Source organism: Carassius gibelio, chromosome A1 (genome assembly GCF_023724105.1).
Source record: "Carassius gibelio isolate Cgi1373 ecotype wild population from Czech Republic chromosome A1, carGib1.2-hapl.c, whole genome shotgun sequence".
Taxonomy (NCBI): domain Eukaryota; kingdom Metazoa; phylum Chordata; class Actinopteri; order Cypriniformes; family Cyprinidae; genus Carassius; species Carassius gibelio.
The window spans coordinates 17,305,919-17,323,924 of NC_068371.1; the positions used below are offsets into that span (position 1 = coordinate 17,305,919).

The 18,006-nt window shown below is 37.1% G+C and overlaps 1 protein-coding gene across 1 annotated transcript; it reads left to right on the plus strand.

Moving 5' to 3' along the window:
- On the plus strand, positions 1-16,848 carry LOC127980093 (transmembrane protein 255B). The gene is made up of 9 exons (XM_052585458.1): positions 1-197; positions 936-1,078; positions 1,283-1,345; positions 6,449-6,538; positions 6,637-6,714; positions 8,316-8,401; positions 8,495-8,654; positions 9,378-9,527; positions 16,257-16,848. Exons 1-9 carry the CDS (start codon positions 143-145, stop codon positions 16,479-16,481), a joined length of 1,050 nt encoding a protein of 349 aa, XP_052441418.1. The 5' UTR covers positions 1-142; the 3' UTR covers positions 16,482-16,848.
- The last annotated feature ends 1,158 nt before the right edge of the window (positions 16,849-18,006 follow it).

The window sequence follows — 18,006 nt, forward strand, 5'->3', positions numbered from 1 at the left end:
CGAGCATCAATTTACCTGAGCGGAGCGGCGCGTCTTTCCGCTGCAGTACTAACAGGGGATTATTATAAATACGGAGGAAAAGCCTCTTTATAAACTTTATTTTGTGGTTTAAATTCTGCGTGTGAAACATCAGACAGACGCGATGCAGCAGCCCCAGAACGCGCCGCAGACGAATGCGCAGAACGCGGATCCTGCAGGTGAGTCCCGCTCATCTGTAGCATCAGCTCATCAGTAATAACAGACCATCATGACTGTGACTGATTGACTTTGTTTATTTGCGTCTGTGTTGTTTATAAATGTATAAAGTTTCTAAATGCCACATTTGTGCATTACTTAAAGAAAGATTTTGTAATTAAACAAGTTTTGATTATAGTATATGTTCACTAAATGAAAAAATAAATTATAAAAACTTATTTAAACATCGATTTTTCTGACTAACTTTTTACTTTTTCTTTTTCTTTTACGTTGCAGAACATTCAGAAGTAACCTTCCAATAATGTTTGCAAAATTATAAAATGAAATGTGGCCTTAACATTTGCATAACAAAGAAAAAGCGTTTTTAAAACGTTTAAAGCTTGTTTATTTTTTTAATTATTTTTTTTAAATCAGAATTCAGGTTTTCTTAACTTAATGGGAATGTAAGCACATGTTGTCAGAAATAGTATAAAAGAATATATGTACATGTATATACTTGTACAACTCTATATATTCATGTGTAGCTGTGCAATGGTCAAGTCAATTTTATTTGTATAGTGCTCTTCACAATCATACTGTTATGTCTGTAATGTGTTTTTCATGCGTGTAATAAGTGTTTCACCACAGAGCAGGTTTTAGAGCTGGCCAACCATATTGTTTGCATTTTGCAATAATTTGAAATCCGTGTAAGAGACACTATACTTGTGCATGACTGTGTGCATCTTTTGTGTGATTGTCAGATGTGTTTATGAAGCGGCGACGGACAGCTCTCTGGTGTTCAGTGTCTCTGTTTGGACTCTCTGTTCTTGTTCTGGTGGTCGGGCTGCTGTCAGCCACACAGACGTATAATGTGGCTGTGTCTGGATACTATCCCGGGATTATAGTGAGTGTCTCCACACACAATTTCACATTTCATCACATTAATCAACTCTTTGTTTTGTCCTTTTATGCATGCTATAAACCACCAGGACAGCAGCAGGTCACAGCATGTTTGAGCCTTAAAATCTGTCAATATTTTGCTGAAAGTTTAAGTTATTAGCCTACATGTTAAATCAAGTATGTTGGTTTGTCCTCTTCTCAATGGCAGCTGAGTTTTGGAGCGTTCTTGGGTATTGTTGGTCTGAACCTGGTGGAGAACCGCAGGCCGATGGTGAGTACCGGCTCAAAACCAGCACAAATCTATCAGAAAATGACTTTATGCACTATTTTAGCCATGAGTAAATGGAGTATCTGCTCTCTGAGTGACATAATGGCTTAACCAATACAATTACAGCCAGTGTATTTTCGGTGCTGTTTATTTCTGTTCCTGTGGAATATTTTTCATATAATATTACTCATGAGATATGGCATTTTTTCTAGGGAACACAAGGCACATCCGCTGTCAGATCGATGAGTGTGATTGGACATGTGGTCAGTAATCCTGAATGTGATTGGCTGATAGATCAGATGGTGCTTTAGTTGAATTAGATTAGCATAGATGATAAGATGAAACCGAGTCTCGCTGGGCTCCAGGAGCTGTGTCCCATCTTCAGTCCATGTCCTCATCAACTCAGTTAAACTCAAAGGGTTATAGAAGCTAGATGTTTGCTGTTAGTCCATTTAAAACTGACCAACATGATGCTAAGTGACTATATTTCTGTGTGGCTATAATGGTGTTTCATGTAGATTATTTTCATGGGATTACCATGCCAAAGAAAAATTTTCTGTGTCTGTAACCTTGGCAATGTGCTGTTGGTCCATGGGACGTGTATGTGATTTAGTCTCCTGTTGTGTCTTGGGCTCTGATCCCAGTGCAGCCTTTAACATTTAATGAACAATACACACACAGTCATTCACAAAACATGCACACACTCCATCACACAGGGTGTTTCTATACTTCCATCTGACACACACACACACACACACGCGCGCACACACAGTGACAGTAAAGTAAAACCAAGTGCTCAGATGAAGACATTAATGTGCAACAGTCCGTATCACACTGCAGCTTCAGCTTCAATTTCCTGGGCGTCACTGCAGACTCCATCCCAAGACCTCTGACCCCTCAGAGATTACAGGAAGTGGCTAGAACATTGTTGCCAGAGAGTTTCAAGGTCAAATACGGCAGAATTATGACTGTAATGGAATGAGACGTCAAGATGATGATTCAGATGTTATAGTATCGTCCCCTTCAGCCGTCAGAGAACAAGATCTCCCCAAACATCATCTATTATGTACCGCTTGGTTAAAGCCACCATGAAACTGGAGGATAAAGTGAGACACTTTCAGGTTGAGAACCAGTCACTGAATGATTGTCATGACGTTTGGTTCGGTTTAAGGTTCTTGAATGTTCTTCTGTTGGAGTCTTATTGCTGGATTGATGCTTTTTGCTTTATTTTATGGATCACTTTGGATCAACATGTTGATTTTAAATGAGAAATAAAAAATGTATATATGGAATAGAAGTGAACTGAAATTCAATGCGAGAAACGTTTTCAAAATTTAATCAATTTATGCAAGTCGTTTCTGCATTTTAGTTTCAGCCAAATGCTCTTGACAGGAGAAAATTAAGTGGTTCATTTTAAAGCGGTTTAATCAAACTTTAAAATGTTAACAAAATTATTGATTAGTATGCCATTAGGAGTTGTTATTGAATCAGAATCATTAAGTTCTCCATGACTCATCATGGCTGAATCAGTGTGCATGTGCTTGAATCAATGAGATCTGTCATATTTCTCCTCTTCACCTTCATCTCAAACACTCCTCTGTTATGTCATCATTTTCCTGCCACACTTGAACATTTACAAGCAATTAAATGACCTGTACTGGATTCATCACAGCACAAACCAGTTCATGTGTTTCAGTGAGCTGACGCAGAGCTCATTTGCATCTGTTTTAATTGTTACTTAAGTTGATTCGTGGACGTAGTTAGGTAGTAGAGTCTGAGTCTGGCAGGTAACCAGAGAGCCGGTGTTGAGTTACTGATCGCTGACATGGAGCGTCACACATGCATCTTTTAAAGCATCGGTGTTCAGGGTTTGTAGGTTAGATGTTCTGTAACCTCTCAACCTGCTAGTCTTCAAGAAAGATGCTAAATTAAAATCTCATTTTGACCTGTCAGAAACTAATAAACAACTGCACATGAAAGAAGCTCATTAGTGGATGATTAATTTAGACATGGTGGAATAATTTGAATGAGTTAATAGTAGTTGTGTATGAATGTTATTGTAATATTACTGACACACACACAGCACTGAAAAATTCAAATCATTTACTATTATGTATTGCATCCACTTTGGTTTTAGGACTAATACCAATAGTTCTGTGGTTCTGAAGTCAGAGTATTAAGATATTCATCAGTATGGATGCCTGTTTTTTTCCCCCTCATAATTCTCAGTTAATATCTCACAGAAAGAAAGTGTGAATTGTGTGATAAAAACTCATAATTAAATTTATTCTATTTTTATATCCTGTGGCAGAAACGGGCTTTCATACATCAGTGGCACTGAGTTTAATTGGACTGAAGTGTTTGGTTTAGATGGAAGTCAGTGCTGGTTTCTTGTCAATTGAGCTCGGAGGTTTTATTGTTTTGTTCTGCAGGTCACGTGATGTTTGGCTCGAATCATTAATCACCAGTGAATAAACTTGAGATTTAAATAGCGCAGTTAAGCAGGAAAATGACACGATCGTAAAGCTGCAGGTCCGTTTAGAAGCTCATTAACACGTGATTGATGATGTTCCAGCTGTGATGTGCTGTTAGCGTGAGAGGATATGTGTGTTTTACTAGCGCTCTGTCAGTCGTGTTTCTGCAGCAGATGATCGACACACAATTACTAGAGCTTTAGGACTGACACTGAACTTTAAATGTTAGCTGATAGATTGAACTTTATTTTGTGTAATGAAGTTAGTTGTTTTTTAAATGTTTTTCATCAGAATATAGCGCATTATAACTACAGATCGACAGCAATAAACGGGAAAACAAACAGTAAATAATGAACAGTGTTAATGTTATAAAAATTAAATTTTAGCATAACAGAACACTTGGGGTGCTCCAATTTATCACAGAAAATCACAAAAAAATAACATGAATTCGGACAGGCAATGGGCAGTTGTGACCTAATGGTTTGAGATCAGACTTGCAACCCCAAGATGGCAGGTTCGAATCTCAGATCCGCCAAGTATTGAAGGTGGGGGGGAGTGAATGAACAGCGCTTTCTCGATCAAGGCACAGAACACTATGGATGCTCCTCCAATTGCTCCATAGAATAGTCTATCAAAAACAGGATACAAAATAACTTCATTATTATTATAATGTTTTTCATGTAAAACATCTGCTTATAAGAGGACCTCACAGAACATAATACAATAATGATAAAATGCAGTTCATGAGGTCTTTAAAATTGTTTAATTTATATATATATATATTCAGTTTTATTTCAATGAACAAACATAGTTTTGTAATAGTTTTAGTTACCAATATCAAGTGACTGTGTGAGGTTTCTCTCATATAGAAGTTGTAATAGTCATCTAGTGGATGGAGAGATCAGGTTACATGTGTGAATGTGAGTTTGATCTGATCAGTATTTCCAGTAACATCTGCTCATCACCCAATTAAAGCCCTCGATTAAACAAACCTAGCACATGACTAGGTTCCTGAAAAGACACTGCATATGAGAGTGACCTTTCCTGTGTTTCTGCTGCTGTTCCAGCTCTGGCGCTCCAAGGGACCGTAAATCAGCCATACAGCCTTGTGCCAACAGACTGGAGCGGCACACGGCTCTGCATTTATTTATTAATGCGGTCAGTCCACATGCAGATGCTGGAGTTACGAGCTCACGCTGGAGACCAGGAGATGATGGAGCAGCATGTGTTGTTGACTGTGTGTTTGTGTGTGTTCAGGTATTCCCAAAATGTCCCCACAAAGATGACAAAAGATCCAAAAGCCTCGTCTTTGTGGGGACATTTTTTGGTCTCCATGAGGAGAACAGCTTAAAAATCATACAGAATGAATTGTTTTGAAAATCTAAAAATACAGAAAGTTTTATATATCAGTTGTCACTCTCCCAAAAGTAAGATGATATTTAAATGCTTTGAGGATCAAAACCAATATTGCAATGCAGTACAATGATGATTGAGAGATGAACAAATATATGACCATATTTGATACTGATTTTCTCATAAATAAGAGAGGCAATTCATTGGATGGGGATTGTTAGGAGCTACACAGACCACAGGGAGAGCATCCACTGCTGGTCTCTCTAGCACCTCTTCCAGCAGCAACCTAGTTTTCCCAGGAGGTCTCCCATCCAGGTACTGACCAGGCTCAAACCTGCTCAACCTGCTCAAACCTGCTTAGTTTCAGTCTTGGGCTGCAGGGTGATATGGCTGTGGCATGTGAAAGAGTCGCATGAAGCACAAGCTGAAGGTGAATGTTTGTTGGGGCTTGCATAGACTAGTCGAGTGATCGACTACTTCAACCACTAGTCGCCGCTGTCGGAAACAATCGACTACTTCAGCATGCATCAACCATAATGCGTACAAAGAGTTTGCAAGTATGATGTGCTTGGCAAGAGTAATATCACCTATAATAATACCTCATACATGTTTTAATATTTGTAAAAGGCAATGCTTTGGAATATAAGCACAGTGCGCTCACCAATCAAACAGCTGCGTTGCGCGTCAGTCTCTCAAAAACCAAACCAGTTCTCTCTCAAGAGCAGGCTAACAATCTACTTGGCCTACATGTTAGCATCTTTATGTTTTGCTGGTTTGCACAGTTGTTTAGTGAAGTAAAAAAAAGACTCCTTTAAAGACTTCTGCGTAATGAAAATGTGCGCATTGAATTAATTCAGTCATGTTCAAATACTCAATAAACATTTGTAATGACATCTCTTTGCTTGCATGATACATATATTTTTGTGAAATTAATAATTATTTTAGTTTAACATGGCATACTTGTTCAGTGATAACTATGGGGTCATAATGTCATAATTATGCAATAGGCAAAAATTTATTGATAGGAATTATTTCAAATCTTTTCTTTTAGTAGCATGGACCACGAGTAGTCGAGTAACATGAGTATTTTCTAAGAAATCAACTAGCAGCAATCAGTAGTCGTGCAACCCCTCATGTTTGTACAAATTAGTTTTTCTCTCATATTTTTTGATTTTGGGGTTGAGATGTGATTCATCCAGTGATATAATGATGTTAAATCAGAATCCTCACGTGTGTGTCCTTCATACAGTGCTGATTAACACAGTGTTTGTGTCGTTAGTTGATGGCGTCCATCATCTTCATCAGTCTGGGTGTTGTGTCGTGTTTCCTCTGCGCCATCATTGATGGCATCATCGCCGCTGAGTTCATTGTGAGTATCCTGAGTGCTTACATGCTGCCCATGAAACTATCCATCCTGAGATGAGTTACTGTCTTACACACCGTCTCTCTGTGTGTGTTTGTGTGTAGGACAGGAGGCCTCTGATGGAGGGCCGCTGTGAGTTTTACTCAAGCAATTCTTACGGCTATGAAAACTACTACGCTGAGGTGAGTTCATCCTGAAGGAATATAAATCCACATAATGATGATTATTGGTTCGGGTAGGATTAGTAGATCCAGGATCAGGTGGACTCTCCGAATGATCATGGGCTCTGTTTCCTTCTGCTGGTTAGTATGAACATGACTTCAGTTTGATCTGACCATCAGAAACACTCTCAGAAACAGAGCTGTAAAATTCTACATATTTTACAAATATATTTGTAATATATTTGTAATATCAGTATTTTTGCTGCATATAATTATTTTTAATTTCCATTTATTCATTTTGCATAAACCTTTATCCAAAATAAAGGTTTTTCATTGACATTGATGGTTCCATGAAGAAAATTTAAATTCCAATTAACCTTTCCATTGGATTAAAGGTTCTTTATATTGTTCTTTATGATATTAAAATGTTCTTTACATTAGGAAAATCCCTAATTTGCTGTTTTTAGTCAAAAATGAGTAGCCTTTTAAAAATGCTTATAAATTTCTTATGCTATGTTATTACAAAATATTGGATTCAACTTGTTTTCTTTCAATTAGCAAATACATTTTTTGATTGAGTGTAGGCCTCATGGGCGTACACTACACTCAGATTCATAAATCAGAATGATCAGAATCAGAATCAGAATCAGAATGAGCTTTATTGCCAGGTATGTTTACACATACGAGGAATTTGTTTTCGTGACAGAAGCTCCGCAGTACAACAGAATGACAGCGACATAAAACACATAATAAAATAATAAAAAATACAAATATGTAGACAGTGAATGACAATATACAAATGACAATTGTAGGCAGGTATATTACAAAGTGAAGTTATGTATGTACATATATATTGTGTGCAAAATTTAAGTGTATACTAAGTATGTGTGTTAAATAAATAAAGTGTGTGTGTGTATATAAATATAAAGTGTAGTGTGTTCGCCATTATTGTCAGCTGTTCATAAGATGGATTGCCTGAGGGAATGATTTAATTCCAATTGAAAGTCTCCATGCAAGCATAGCCAGTGATCATGCACCTCAGTTTTTTTTAGTTAAAAAAGTGTTATTTGTGGATCATTTTGAGTAAAACATCTGAGTAAAAACATCTGAGTAAAAAAACAACAACATGTTTTGTAAATAATTTTGGCAGTATTCAGTTTCTAAGTAAAAAAAAATCTTTACTGATAATTTTGCCAATATTCAGTTAAAAACAGGCGAATCAGCTCAGATCAATGAAGCCGACGTTCAGTCAATTAAAATATCAACATTTTGGTAAGTTATATCCTGTGTGAGCAAAATCAGTAAGTCTTAGTGACAAAATTCACTTGATTATAAAAAAAAATGAAAAGATGGAACACAACATGAGGGTTAAGAATTGTTCACTGAAAGGGCTTTTGAGGAATCAAGCATGTTTTTTTATGTCGCATGACACTGAAAATCCTCTTTTAGAAGCTTTATTTTTAAGAGTGAAAGCAAATCTCACATCAGGGACATCTCAATAGGTCTGTCATAAAAGTCACAATTTTCCTTATGTCAAGTTTTAAGCATAAACTAGATTGATGCATGTGCTGTATTTGTAGTTAATTTAACTGTATTTGACTATGTTTATTTACTGTGGTCAGGTTCCCTGTCATTCCTATGGTAATCAGTGTAAACTCAAGGTGAAGAGCAACACCTGCTACTGCTGTGACTTATTCCAATGTGACAGGTGAAGCACACGCATTAATCATTGAGCATTTACACCTGAACTATGTGTTATCCAGCATTTTACTGCATGAGTCTGTGTATGTGTGTGTGTTAGTGTGAACTATCATGTGCAGTACTATGAGTTTACGGGCGTGAGAAGCTGCTGGGATGTGGTGAATCTGTATCGTCTGCTGTGGGCCTGTGTGGCGCTCAATGTGCTCGGTGTGTTTCTCGGCATCATCACCGCCGCCATACTGGGAGCCTTCAAAGACTTGGTGAGTCTAGATTCATCAGACACAAATCAAGACACAAATGAAACGAGAGCGTTTGCTCATTGCTTTTAGACTGAACTACATGACAGTTTTAGTAACTGAAAATCAAACTCGCTCTGAAAATGTATTTTTTTTAAACTTATTTTTTAAACTATTAAAATTTTTCAACCTCAAGATTTTCAAACTAAAGATTGCATTGCAGTTTTAGTTGTTGGCAAGTTTGTTTTACACATTTCAGCTGCATTCAATTCTGGTTATAAACCTATTTAGGGTTTAGTTTTAGAGAAGTGCAGTCTGTCAGTAGTGACACTGCAATCACAAATAGTATCTGTTTTATTTGATTCTGATCAGTATGATATTGGATTTGATAGATGATCAAATCTTATTTATTTTATTATTAAATAATTTATAGTTTATTCATTATTTAATTATTATTATTAGTTTATTTTTTGTTGAGTTTTAATTTAAACAGTATTTATTTTTCCTTTCAGGTTACAAAAGTACTAAACATTCATTCATAATTTTTTTTACTGGACAGCATGTTTTGATAGCTTATTTAACTGATGTAAATTTTTATAATAATAAAAAAAACATTTAGATTCATAATTTCAAATATCATCTCTCACAGTGATTCTTACTGTGTCAGTATCATAGCTTCCACATTCATGTATTTTAATGAGTCTGTAGTTCATGTAGACTTGTGTGTGTTTGTGTGTGCACGTTTAGGCTCCCACGGATCAAAGTCACATGACACCTAGTCCGGCTCCACCCCCCCACATCCTGTACAACCCCACCCAACACCTGATCACCTACACCGGCTTCTGCCCCTCCGGACAAACTCTACCCGCCTACCCAAACTACCCGCTGCCCACACAGGTGAGGACCGCTAACCAAATAACCTCTCTCAGGATGGTACTCGTGACAGTCAGATTGATCAGGACACCAACATGACTGAATTATTAGAGAAAATATTGTTCTTGTATGTGATTTTGTGTGGGTTTTGAGAGGCATTTGTCACTTACAGATCTCAGGCTTCTGGAGGGGATGTAGACTTGTAAGAGTTAGTGGAAATAGGAGGAGTTAGTGGAATGCCTTGAACATGATGCAAACCTAGACCAGAAGGCAGTTTAGGGTGATAAAGAGAGGTGTGACCTGGGACTTTTGGGTTTGTTCATGCTGCTGCATTCTGAATCATTTGAAGATCGACATGATGGAAGTCCAACCAGAAGCACAATGATTATGTGAGTGCTGGTAAAAGTGTAGGAAAGATTGGGGGTGGGGACATAAAGGCACAAAGAGTTTAATGTTTGCGTGTATTTGATGCACTGTTGAGCTTGTTGTGGAAATATGAATTATGAAAAATATGGGATTCTGCAGAAAAAGATGAGGCAGAGGATGATACATACTCCGGTCAGATGTATCTTTTGATTTGTGCCATTTTCTCTCTGCTGCCCTGAGTTTGGTCCAGTGTTCACAAAGAACATCAGATAACCAGAGTTTAGAGGGGTAGTGCATGCAGGCCTTGAGGAGAGAGGACAGATTATGTCTAGACAAGAAGTTAAAGTGGAACATAAAGTGCCCTTTTCAATATTCACTTCTCTAGAGATGAGAATTGGAGAACAAGTCAAGTCATTAAGGGCCTTACAAACACCAGCAAAGAATATTAAAGTTTGACACATTGCCATGGCAACACTATTGTAGGTATCGATTATCCCTTCACAGTTTTTCATTGGCCGTATTTTTACATTATTCTGATTAAGTTTGAAATAAATCAGGTAAATATAAGGGTGCATTCAAAGCGTTTTAAAGAGTAACGCCGTTCCTGCTGCCAGTTGGTGGCGCTATAACTTTGACTTCTAATAGTCACATCTATGTGATCGGACTCCTTGAACGAATAAACTGCTGAAGTTTGAGCAAAATCAAACAAAGAATACAAAAGTTATTAGACACTTGGCTAATAATTCAAATTGCAGAGCATGTTTTTCACAAATCCCTAAATAGCCAACTTCCTGGTCATATATTAGAATATTTATTTCACTAATTGCATTCAAAAAGTGAAACTTGTATATTATATTAATTCACTACACACAGACTTTTATATTTCAAATGTTTATTTCTTTTAATTTTGATGATCATAACTGACAAATGAGGAAAATCACAAATTCAGTTTCTCAGAAAATTTTCATATTGTGAAAAGGTTCAATATTGAAGACACCTGGTGCCACACTCTAATCAGCTAATTAACTCAAAACACCTGCAAAGGCCTTTAAATGGTCTCTCAGTCTAATTCTGTAAGCTACACAATCATGGGGAAGACTGCTGACTTGACAGTTGTCCAAAAGATGACCATTGACACCTTGCATAAGGAGGACAAGACACAAAAGGTCAAAGCAAAAGAGGCTGGCTTTTCACAGAGCTCTGTGTCCAAGCAAATTAATGAAGAGGCAAAGGGAAGGAAAAGATGTGGTAGACAAAAAGTGTACAAGCAATAGGGATAACCGCACCCTGGAGAGGATTGTGAAACAAAACCCATTCATAAATGTGGGGGAGATTTACAAAGAGTGGACTACAACTGGAGCCAGTGCTTCAAGAACCTCTACACACAGACGTATACAAGACATGGGCTTCAGCTGTCGCATTTCTTGTGTCAAGCCACTTTTGAACAACAGACAGTGTCAGAAGTGTCTCGCTTCAAAAAGAACTGGACTGCTGCTGAGTGGTCCAAAGTTATGTTCTCTGATGAAAGTAAATTTTGCATATCCTTTGGAAACCAGGGTCCCAGAGTCTGGAGGAAGAGAGGAGAGGCACATAATCCATGTTGCTTGAGGTCCAGTGTAAAGTTTCCACAGTCAATGAAGGTTTGGGGTTTCATATCATCTGCTGGTGTTGGTCCACTGTGTTTTCTGAGGTCCAAGGTCAACGCAGCCGTATAATAGGATGTTTTAGACCACTTCATGCTTCCTGCTTCTGACCAACTTTATGGAGATGCAGATTTCATTTTCCAACAGGACTTGGCACCTGCACATAGTGCCAAAGCTACCGGTATCTGGTTTAAGGACCATGGTATCCCTGTTCTTAATTGTCAAGCAAACTCGCCTGACCTCAACCGCATAGAAAATCGAAGCTCATCGTTCTGAAAATTGTGGTGTGCCCTGATTGGTCAGCTATCTAGTGTGTTGTGATTTTGCCGAATGCCTCAAACATGTGATGGAAATGTTACTCCCCTTACCAGGTTCAGGAAATGTTACTCCCCTTACCAGGTTCAGGAAACTTTCCTCCTTAAAATGGGCTCTACACACTCAAATATTTTTGTTGAACGGTTCTGGAACAGTGTTGTAAATAAAACATAACTACGGATTTTTAGACATCTTTTGGAAGGCAAAACAAAGTCTCCACTACATGGCAGCAGCGGCAACAATACTACACCGGGAATAAGTTACGCCTTCTTTTATTTGCGTATACATTTGGACTGTGTTACGCAAATCTTCCCACACAGTGACGGAGACGTGCCTGTATGTTTGAACGAGGTGTTTTAAGAAAGCTGGATGAGCGTTCACTTTTATAAAGAAAGAATATCTCTTTGGGTTTGAGACTTTAATCTTTGTAACTTTACGGATCTTCTGTATGCAAGAACCACTTTTAACACTCCAAAGACAAAGGAAAACATGGAATCACATCATATTGACCCCCTAAGAGGGAGAAGGAAAGAAAGAAGAGGTGCAGCTGATCGAAGCGGTTGAGCTGAGATTGCAGTTAATACAGTGAATTTATCAGTAAATCATCGTATTAATATTTTGAAGTGTACAAAGAACGTGTGGACTGAATTCACCATCACTTCATCATGTGATTGACCCGAGGGAGACCAGATTGTGCCCCAGATCACCGTGACATCTGGGGTTCCTCTGGCTGTGTTGGGAGTATGATCCACATCGGCTGTCAGGGAGAGAGCAGAATGAGGATCTGTTTTACACTTGGTGAAGAGGTCATTTTGCTGTTTTCACGGCCACTATATACTCAAGCCAAGACTCAGGCCTGCTACTGGCTGGGTGGTGAGAGTGTGTGTTAACTGTGTTTGTGGGCCCAATACAGCTGATTTTCCATATTTGTGTTCTGTGATTGAAATTACTCTTGACCGTTACAGAGTGTGAATTTTGATGTTGAAATAATTTAACAAATATTCAGAAAAATGGTGGTGAAAAATCAAACCAACCACTGTAATTATTTCATTGAAACTTTATATTGATTTATATTGAATTGCCTTTCAGTGATACTGTGCTTCAATTGTTACTGTGAGCTTTTATTTTATTATTATTATTCCTTTATTTAACCAGGGGAAATCTTGAGACTAAAGGGGAAATCTTGAGACTTTTTCAAATGGTCCTTGGCCAAGAAGGCAGCACTTTAAAAAATAAATAAAAAATAAAAAAGGATGAACCTCATCTACAACAAACAAAACATATCAAATTACACAGTAACATATCAGCACCACATAAACCATACCACAACAAGCACAAAAGTCAAATACAAATAACAAACAACAAACAAAACACAATAACATAATAATCAAGACATCCTACTAAAGGCAGTATGACAGCTACATGAAGCTACAGGTGCTTCTCAATAAATTAGAATGTTGAGGAAAAGTTATTTATTTCAGTAATTCAACTCAAATTGTGAAACTTGTGTATTAAATATATTTAATGCACACATGCTGTAGTATAAGTTCTTTAAATTGTGATGAATTTGGCTCACATTTAACAATCTCAACAAGTTTGAATACTTGATAAAACCAATAATAAAAAGTTATTTCCCTTCTGGAAAGTATGTTCATTTACTTTACATGTACTCAATACTTGCCTCAATTCGGCGTGGCATGGAGATCAGTTTGTGGCACTGCTGAGGTGGTCTGGAAGCCCAGATTTCTTTGACAGTGGTCTTCAGCTCATCTGCATTGTTTGGTCTATTGTTTCTCATCTTTCTCTTGACAATACCCCATAGATTCTCAACGGGGTTCAGGTCTGGTGAGTTTGCTGGCCAGTCAAGCACACCAACACCATGGACATTTAACCAACTTTTGGTGCTTTTGGAAGTGTGTGCAGGTTCCAAATCCTGCTGGAAAATGAAGTCAGAATCTTCAAAAAGCTGGTCAGCAGAAGGAAGCATGAAGTGATCCAAAGGTTCTTGGTAAACGGGTGCAGCGAAGTGTTTTAAAAAAACACAATGGACCAACACCAGCAAATGACATTGCACCCCAAATCATCCCAGACTGTGGAAACTTAACACTGGACTTCAAGAAACTTGGGCTAGGAGCTTCTCCACTCTTCCTCCAGAATCTAGGACCTTGATTTCCAAATGAAATACAAAACTTGCTATCATTTGAAAATAGGACTTTGGACCACTGGCAACAGTTCATTTCTTCTTCTCCTTAGCCCAGGTAAGATGCCTCTGATGTTTTCTGTGGTTCAGAAGTTGCTTAACAAGAGGAATACAACAACTGTAGCTAAATTCCTTGAGACGTCTGTGTTGTGGTGTCTGTGGTGGCTCTTGATGATTTGACCCCAGCCTCAGTGCATTCTTTGTGAAGTTCTCTAAAAATCTTAAATCCAGTTTGCTTGACAATCCTCTTAAGGCTGCAGTTCTCTCAGTTGGTTGTGTATCTTTTTCTTCCACACTTTTTTGTTCAACTCAACTTACTCTTAACATGCTTGGATACATCACTCTATGAACAGCCAGCTCATTGGCAATTACCTTTTGTGACTTACCTTCCATGTCAATGATTGTCTTCTGGACAACTGCCAGATCAGCAGTCTTCTCCATGATTGTGTAGCCTAGTGAATCAAACTGAGAGACCATTTTAAAAGGCTCAGGAAACCTATGCAGGTGTTTTGAGTTGATTAGCTGATTGGCATGTCATCATATTTTAATTTGTTGAGATTGTGAATTGGTGGGTTTTTGTTAAATGTGAGCCAAAATCATCACAATTAAAAGAACCAAAGACTTGGACTACTTCAATTTGTGTGCACTGGATTTATTTAATACACGAGTTTCACAATTTGAGTTGAATTACTGAAATAAATGAACTTTTCCTCGACATTCTAATTTGAGAAGCACCTGTACATTACAGAAATCAAAACAGAACAGAAGCCTATATACAATCACACTTATAGCTTAAGGTTTCTGAGATATACTGTATACTGTAATATAAAATCATTAAGTGGAAAAATAGTGCCTATTTAAAAAAAAAAAATTCTGCAAAGCATTTCAGGTTGAAGGAGCATTGTAACGGAACGCAATTTTACCAAATTTAGATTTTACAGCAGGTGTAGTAAAAAGAATGCTGTTTTTAGACCTAAGATTGTATCTATTGTTTTCTACAAAAGAGAAAACTGATAAATAAGAAGGCAACAGTCCTATCACTGCCTTATAAATAAAAATAAGCCAGTGATGCTACTACAGATAAAAAGGTAGCAGCGACAAGTTCCTTTCTTGCCTTTAAACTAAAACAAGCCTTATTTCTATAATAAGAACTCTCAGCTTTTTATCAAGTTATCTACATGGGGTTTAAATGTGAGCTTTTCATCTAATGATTTCTTTAATGCCTCATACGGAGATCTAGCAGTACTGTATATAATAGTATCATCCGCATAGAGATGTACAGCTACATCTACATTTAAACAAATACCATTTATGTAGATTCTAAACAACAAAGGCTCTAATATGGAACCTTGAGGGACTCCAATTATTAGTTCTGCCTCCCCTGACATAATGCCTTCACAAGTGACACACTGATATCTAATAGACAGATAGTAGTTCATAATAGTTGGGTTCCCATTTTTAAAAAGTGGTGTTACATGTGCTGTCTTCCAAGATCGGGATATAATAATTTGTTCCAAAGATAAATAAAAAATCTAAGTTATTGATTCAGCAATAATATTAGCCACATGTTTCAGGAGGAAAGGGTCAAACCCATCAGGACCAGCTGACTTTTTACAAATTATGGTTCGTAACGCAAGTAAAACCTTCTCCCTTGAAATTGTCTCAAAAGTAAAGACGTTCGAGCCCCAAAAATTGGTGTGAAAAAACCCTGGAGATGAAAGATGTTCTAGTTCTGGCTTGAAAAGGAATCTGGCAGAGGCAAAGTGATTATTTTATTTTTTGTTTTGTTAAATTCCCTATTGTTTCTATATTCTATCCCGTTTATTTTTGCCTTGTATTAAATTCACTAATCTTTGGGTTAGTTAACAGCATGTGTTTTCATTCTTTAATGCTGTATTGTAGTAGTATCGTGGGAGCCTTTATACAGTACAACATCTCAGTTTATTGAACCTGGTGTTGCTCTTTACAGAGCTCCATAAAAAGAAGGTAGAGGGCGCTACATATTAAAAGATTGAAATATTAGTCATTTTTGTTCTAGTAACAGATTTAAATATTGGTCAGTTTTTTTTCTGTTTAAAGGTTGTTGGTCGGTTTTGTAAGTATGGCTTTAAATTCAATTTCATGATTTCAGGCAGATTTACTGTCATGATGTGTCAAAGTCTACACATAATGCTTTAATCTAGTAATTTTTGATGTCCTTTTTTTTGTGCTTTTTTTCTCACCCTGTAGCATCTGAATGGTTATCCAGCTTCAGCCACGGGCCAGTCCATTCCTGAGGTCTCAACCTCCACGTCTGATGAGACTCAAGCGGCTGCTCAGAGCGGGACGAACTCAGCTGTACCCACTCAATCCACGTCTCAGGACAGCAGCGGTTACATGCCGACTCCAAACGCTCCCTCACTCTATGCTCACTTATTAGGGCCCTTCGAAAAGCCTCCACCCTACGCCTGCTGAAAACATATAAATCAAGAACACTGACCTCTGATGGGCACTGCTGCTAATGACCCTAGAAAGTCTCCGTAATTGTGAATTATTCTTGTTGCAAATGTAATCAGTGTTGTTCTCTATTAGTTTCCAAAACCTGTTTAAACTGAATTTGAGCTTTTAACCCTCTTCTTTCTGTGGGACCATAGATTTATTTATTGAATCATATCCTTGTCCTCCATCTCCTTAGTTTTACCATCAATTCAAGCCCGAAAGGGGAACAGAGTCGCGTGTCAGATACAGTGATTAAGCTCGTATGTGTTTTCAGTACACAAGCCACAGACGGTTAAGATAGCAGACTCCACTGTGTGACTCTCTCTCTCTCACACACACACACACACACACACACACGATATGCAAAACTCTGCATTTGAATATTCAATCACAAATAGCAAGGTCCATAAAATGCATTGCTGTTCTGTTGTAAGTAATCTTAAAGATTCCTAAATGCATCTACTTTCGGAAGGCCAAATAAAGTGCTTTTGCTTTCGCATAGATACACAGAGCATCTCCCTGACTGGCTGCTTCAACACTAACTGTGGTTACTGAAACCACACCTTCTTTCTTTGTGTGAACATTTGAGCGGCACTATCCAAATATTTCAATTGCATCATATAATTGCATCATATGACCCCTTTAATAACAGAAACATGACTCTACTACTCTATTAGATTCACAAAACTTCCCAACTGCCACATTTGTCTTAGAAAAACAAAAGAATATTTAAGTTTATTTATATTTAAGAATATTTAAGAATATTTAAGTTTGTTTTGTTATTTTTAAAAGTGACAGTTGTTAAAGCAAAACTTTAGAATTAAATGTATGAATGTTCTTTAAAATCACAACAGTCAGCTTGTCTTAAATGTTCATTAGAATGATTTTTTGGTATTTTCACATATTAAACATATGGCAGCATAACACTAATTACATGTACATTTTACTTTAATAAAATACCATGTAAACTCTTAGTCATTAATATCTCTCACATTTTACATTGGTAAATTTTAACCATATATTTGTTTACTCCTGTTTTTTTAAGCAGCAAGCACTTCATTTTGTAAAATGAAGTGCTTGCTGCTTAAAAAAACAGGAGTGAACAAATATATGGTTAAAATTTACCAATTTAAAGTTTGAGATATATTGTATTAGATAAGGCAATAATATAGTACATCAAAACTTGTTTTATAATCAAGAAAAATATGATGTTAACCCTTTGATCTTTTTGAACATTTCTGCAAGTAACTAGAATGAATGAATGAAGTTTGCTTTGTCATACAATTGTCAAAAAATCTATAAACTTGGAAACGCCATCTGAAAATTTAATGAACAATTGTTCCATAGATTTCGCTATTTGCATTGTCCAAGTGTTTACTGCACAAGATCAACACTTTTAACTAATTAAATTAATTAGCAATTTCATTGTTTTTAGGTTTATTCTGTAATGTTACTTTAAGTATTTTCACAAAATAGAAAGTTTCCTTTAAACCGCAAAACT

What these genes read in the sequence shown, in the direction of transcription:
- LOC127980093 (XM_052585458.1), top strand. Translation starts at nt 143, where the DNA reads ATGCAGCAGCCCCAGAACGCGCCGCAGACGAATGCGCAGAACGCGGAT. An exon ending in GCAGAACGCGGATCCTGCAG is followed by an intron (nt 198 to 935) that starts GTGAGTCCCGCT and finishes TGTGATTGTCAG; the next exon opens with ATGTGTTTATGAAGCGGCGA. An exon ending in TCATCGCCGCTGAGTTCATT is followed by an intron (nt 6,539 to 6,636) that starts GTGAGTATCCTG and finishes GTTTGTGTGTAG; the next exon opens with GACAGGAGGCCTCTGATGGA.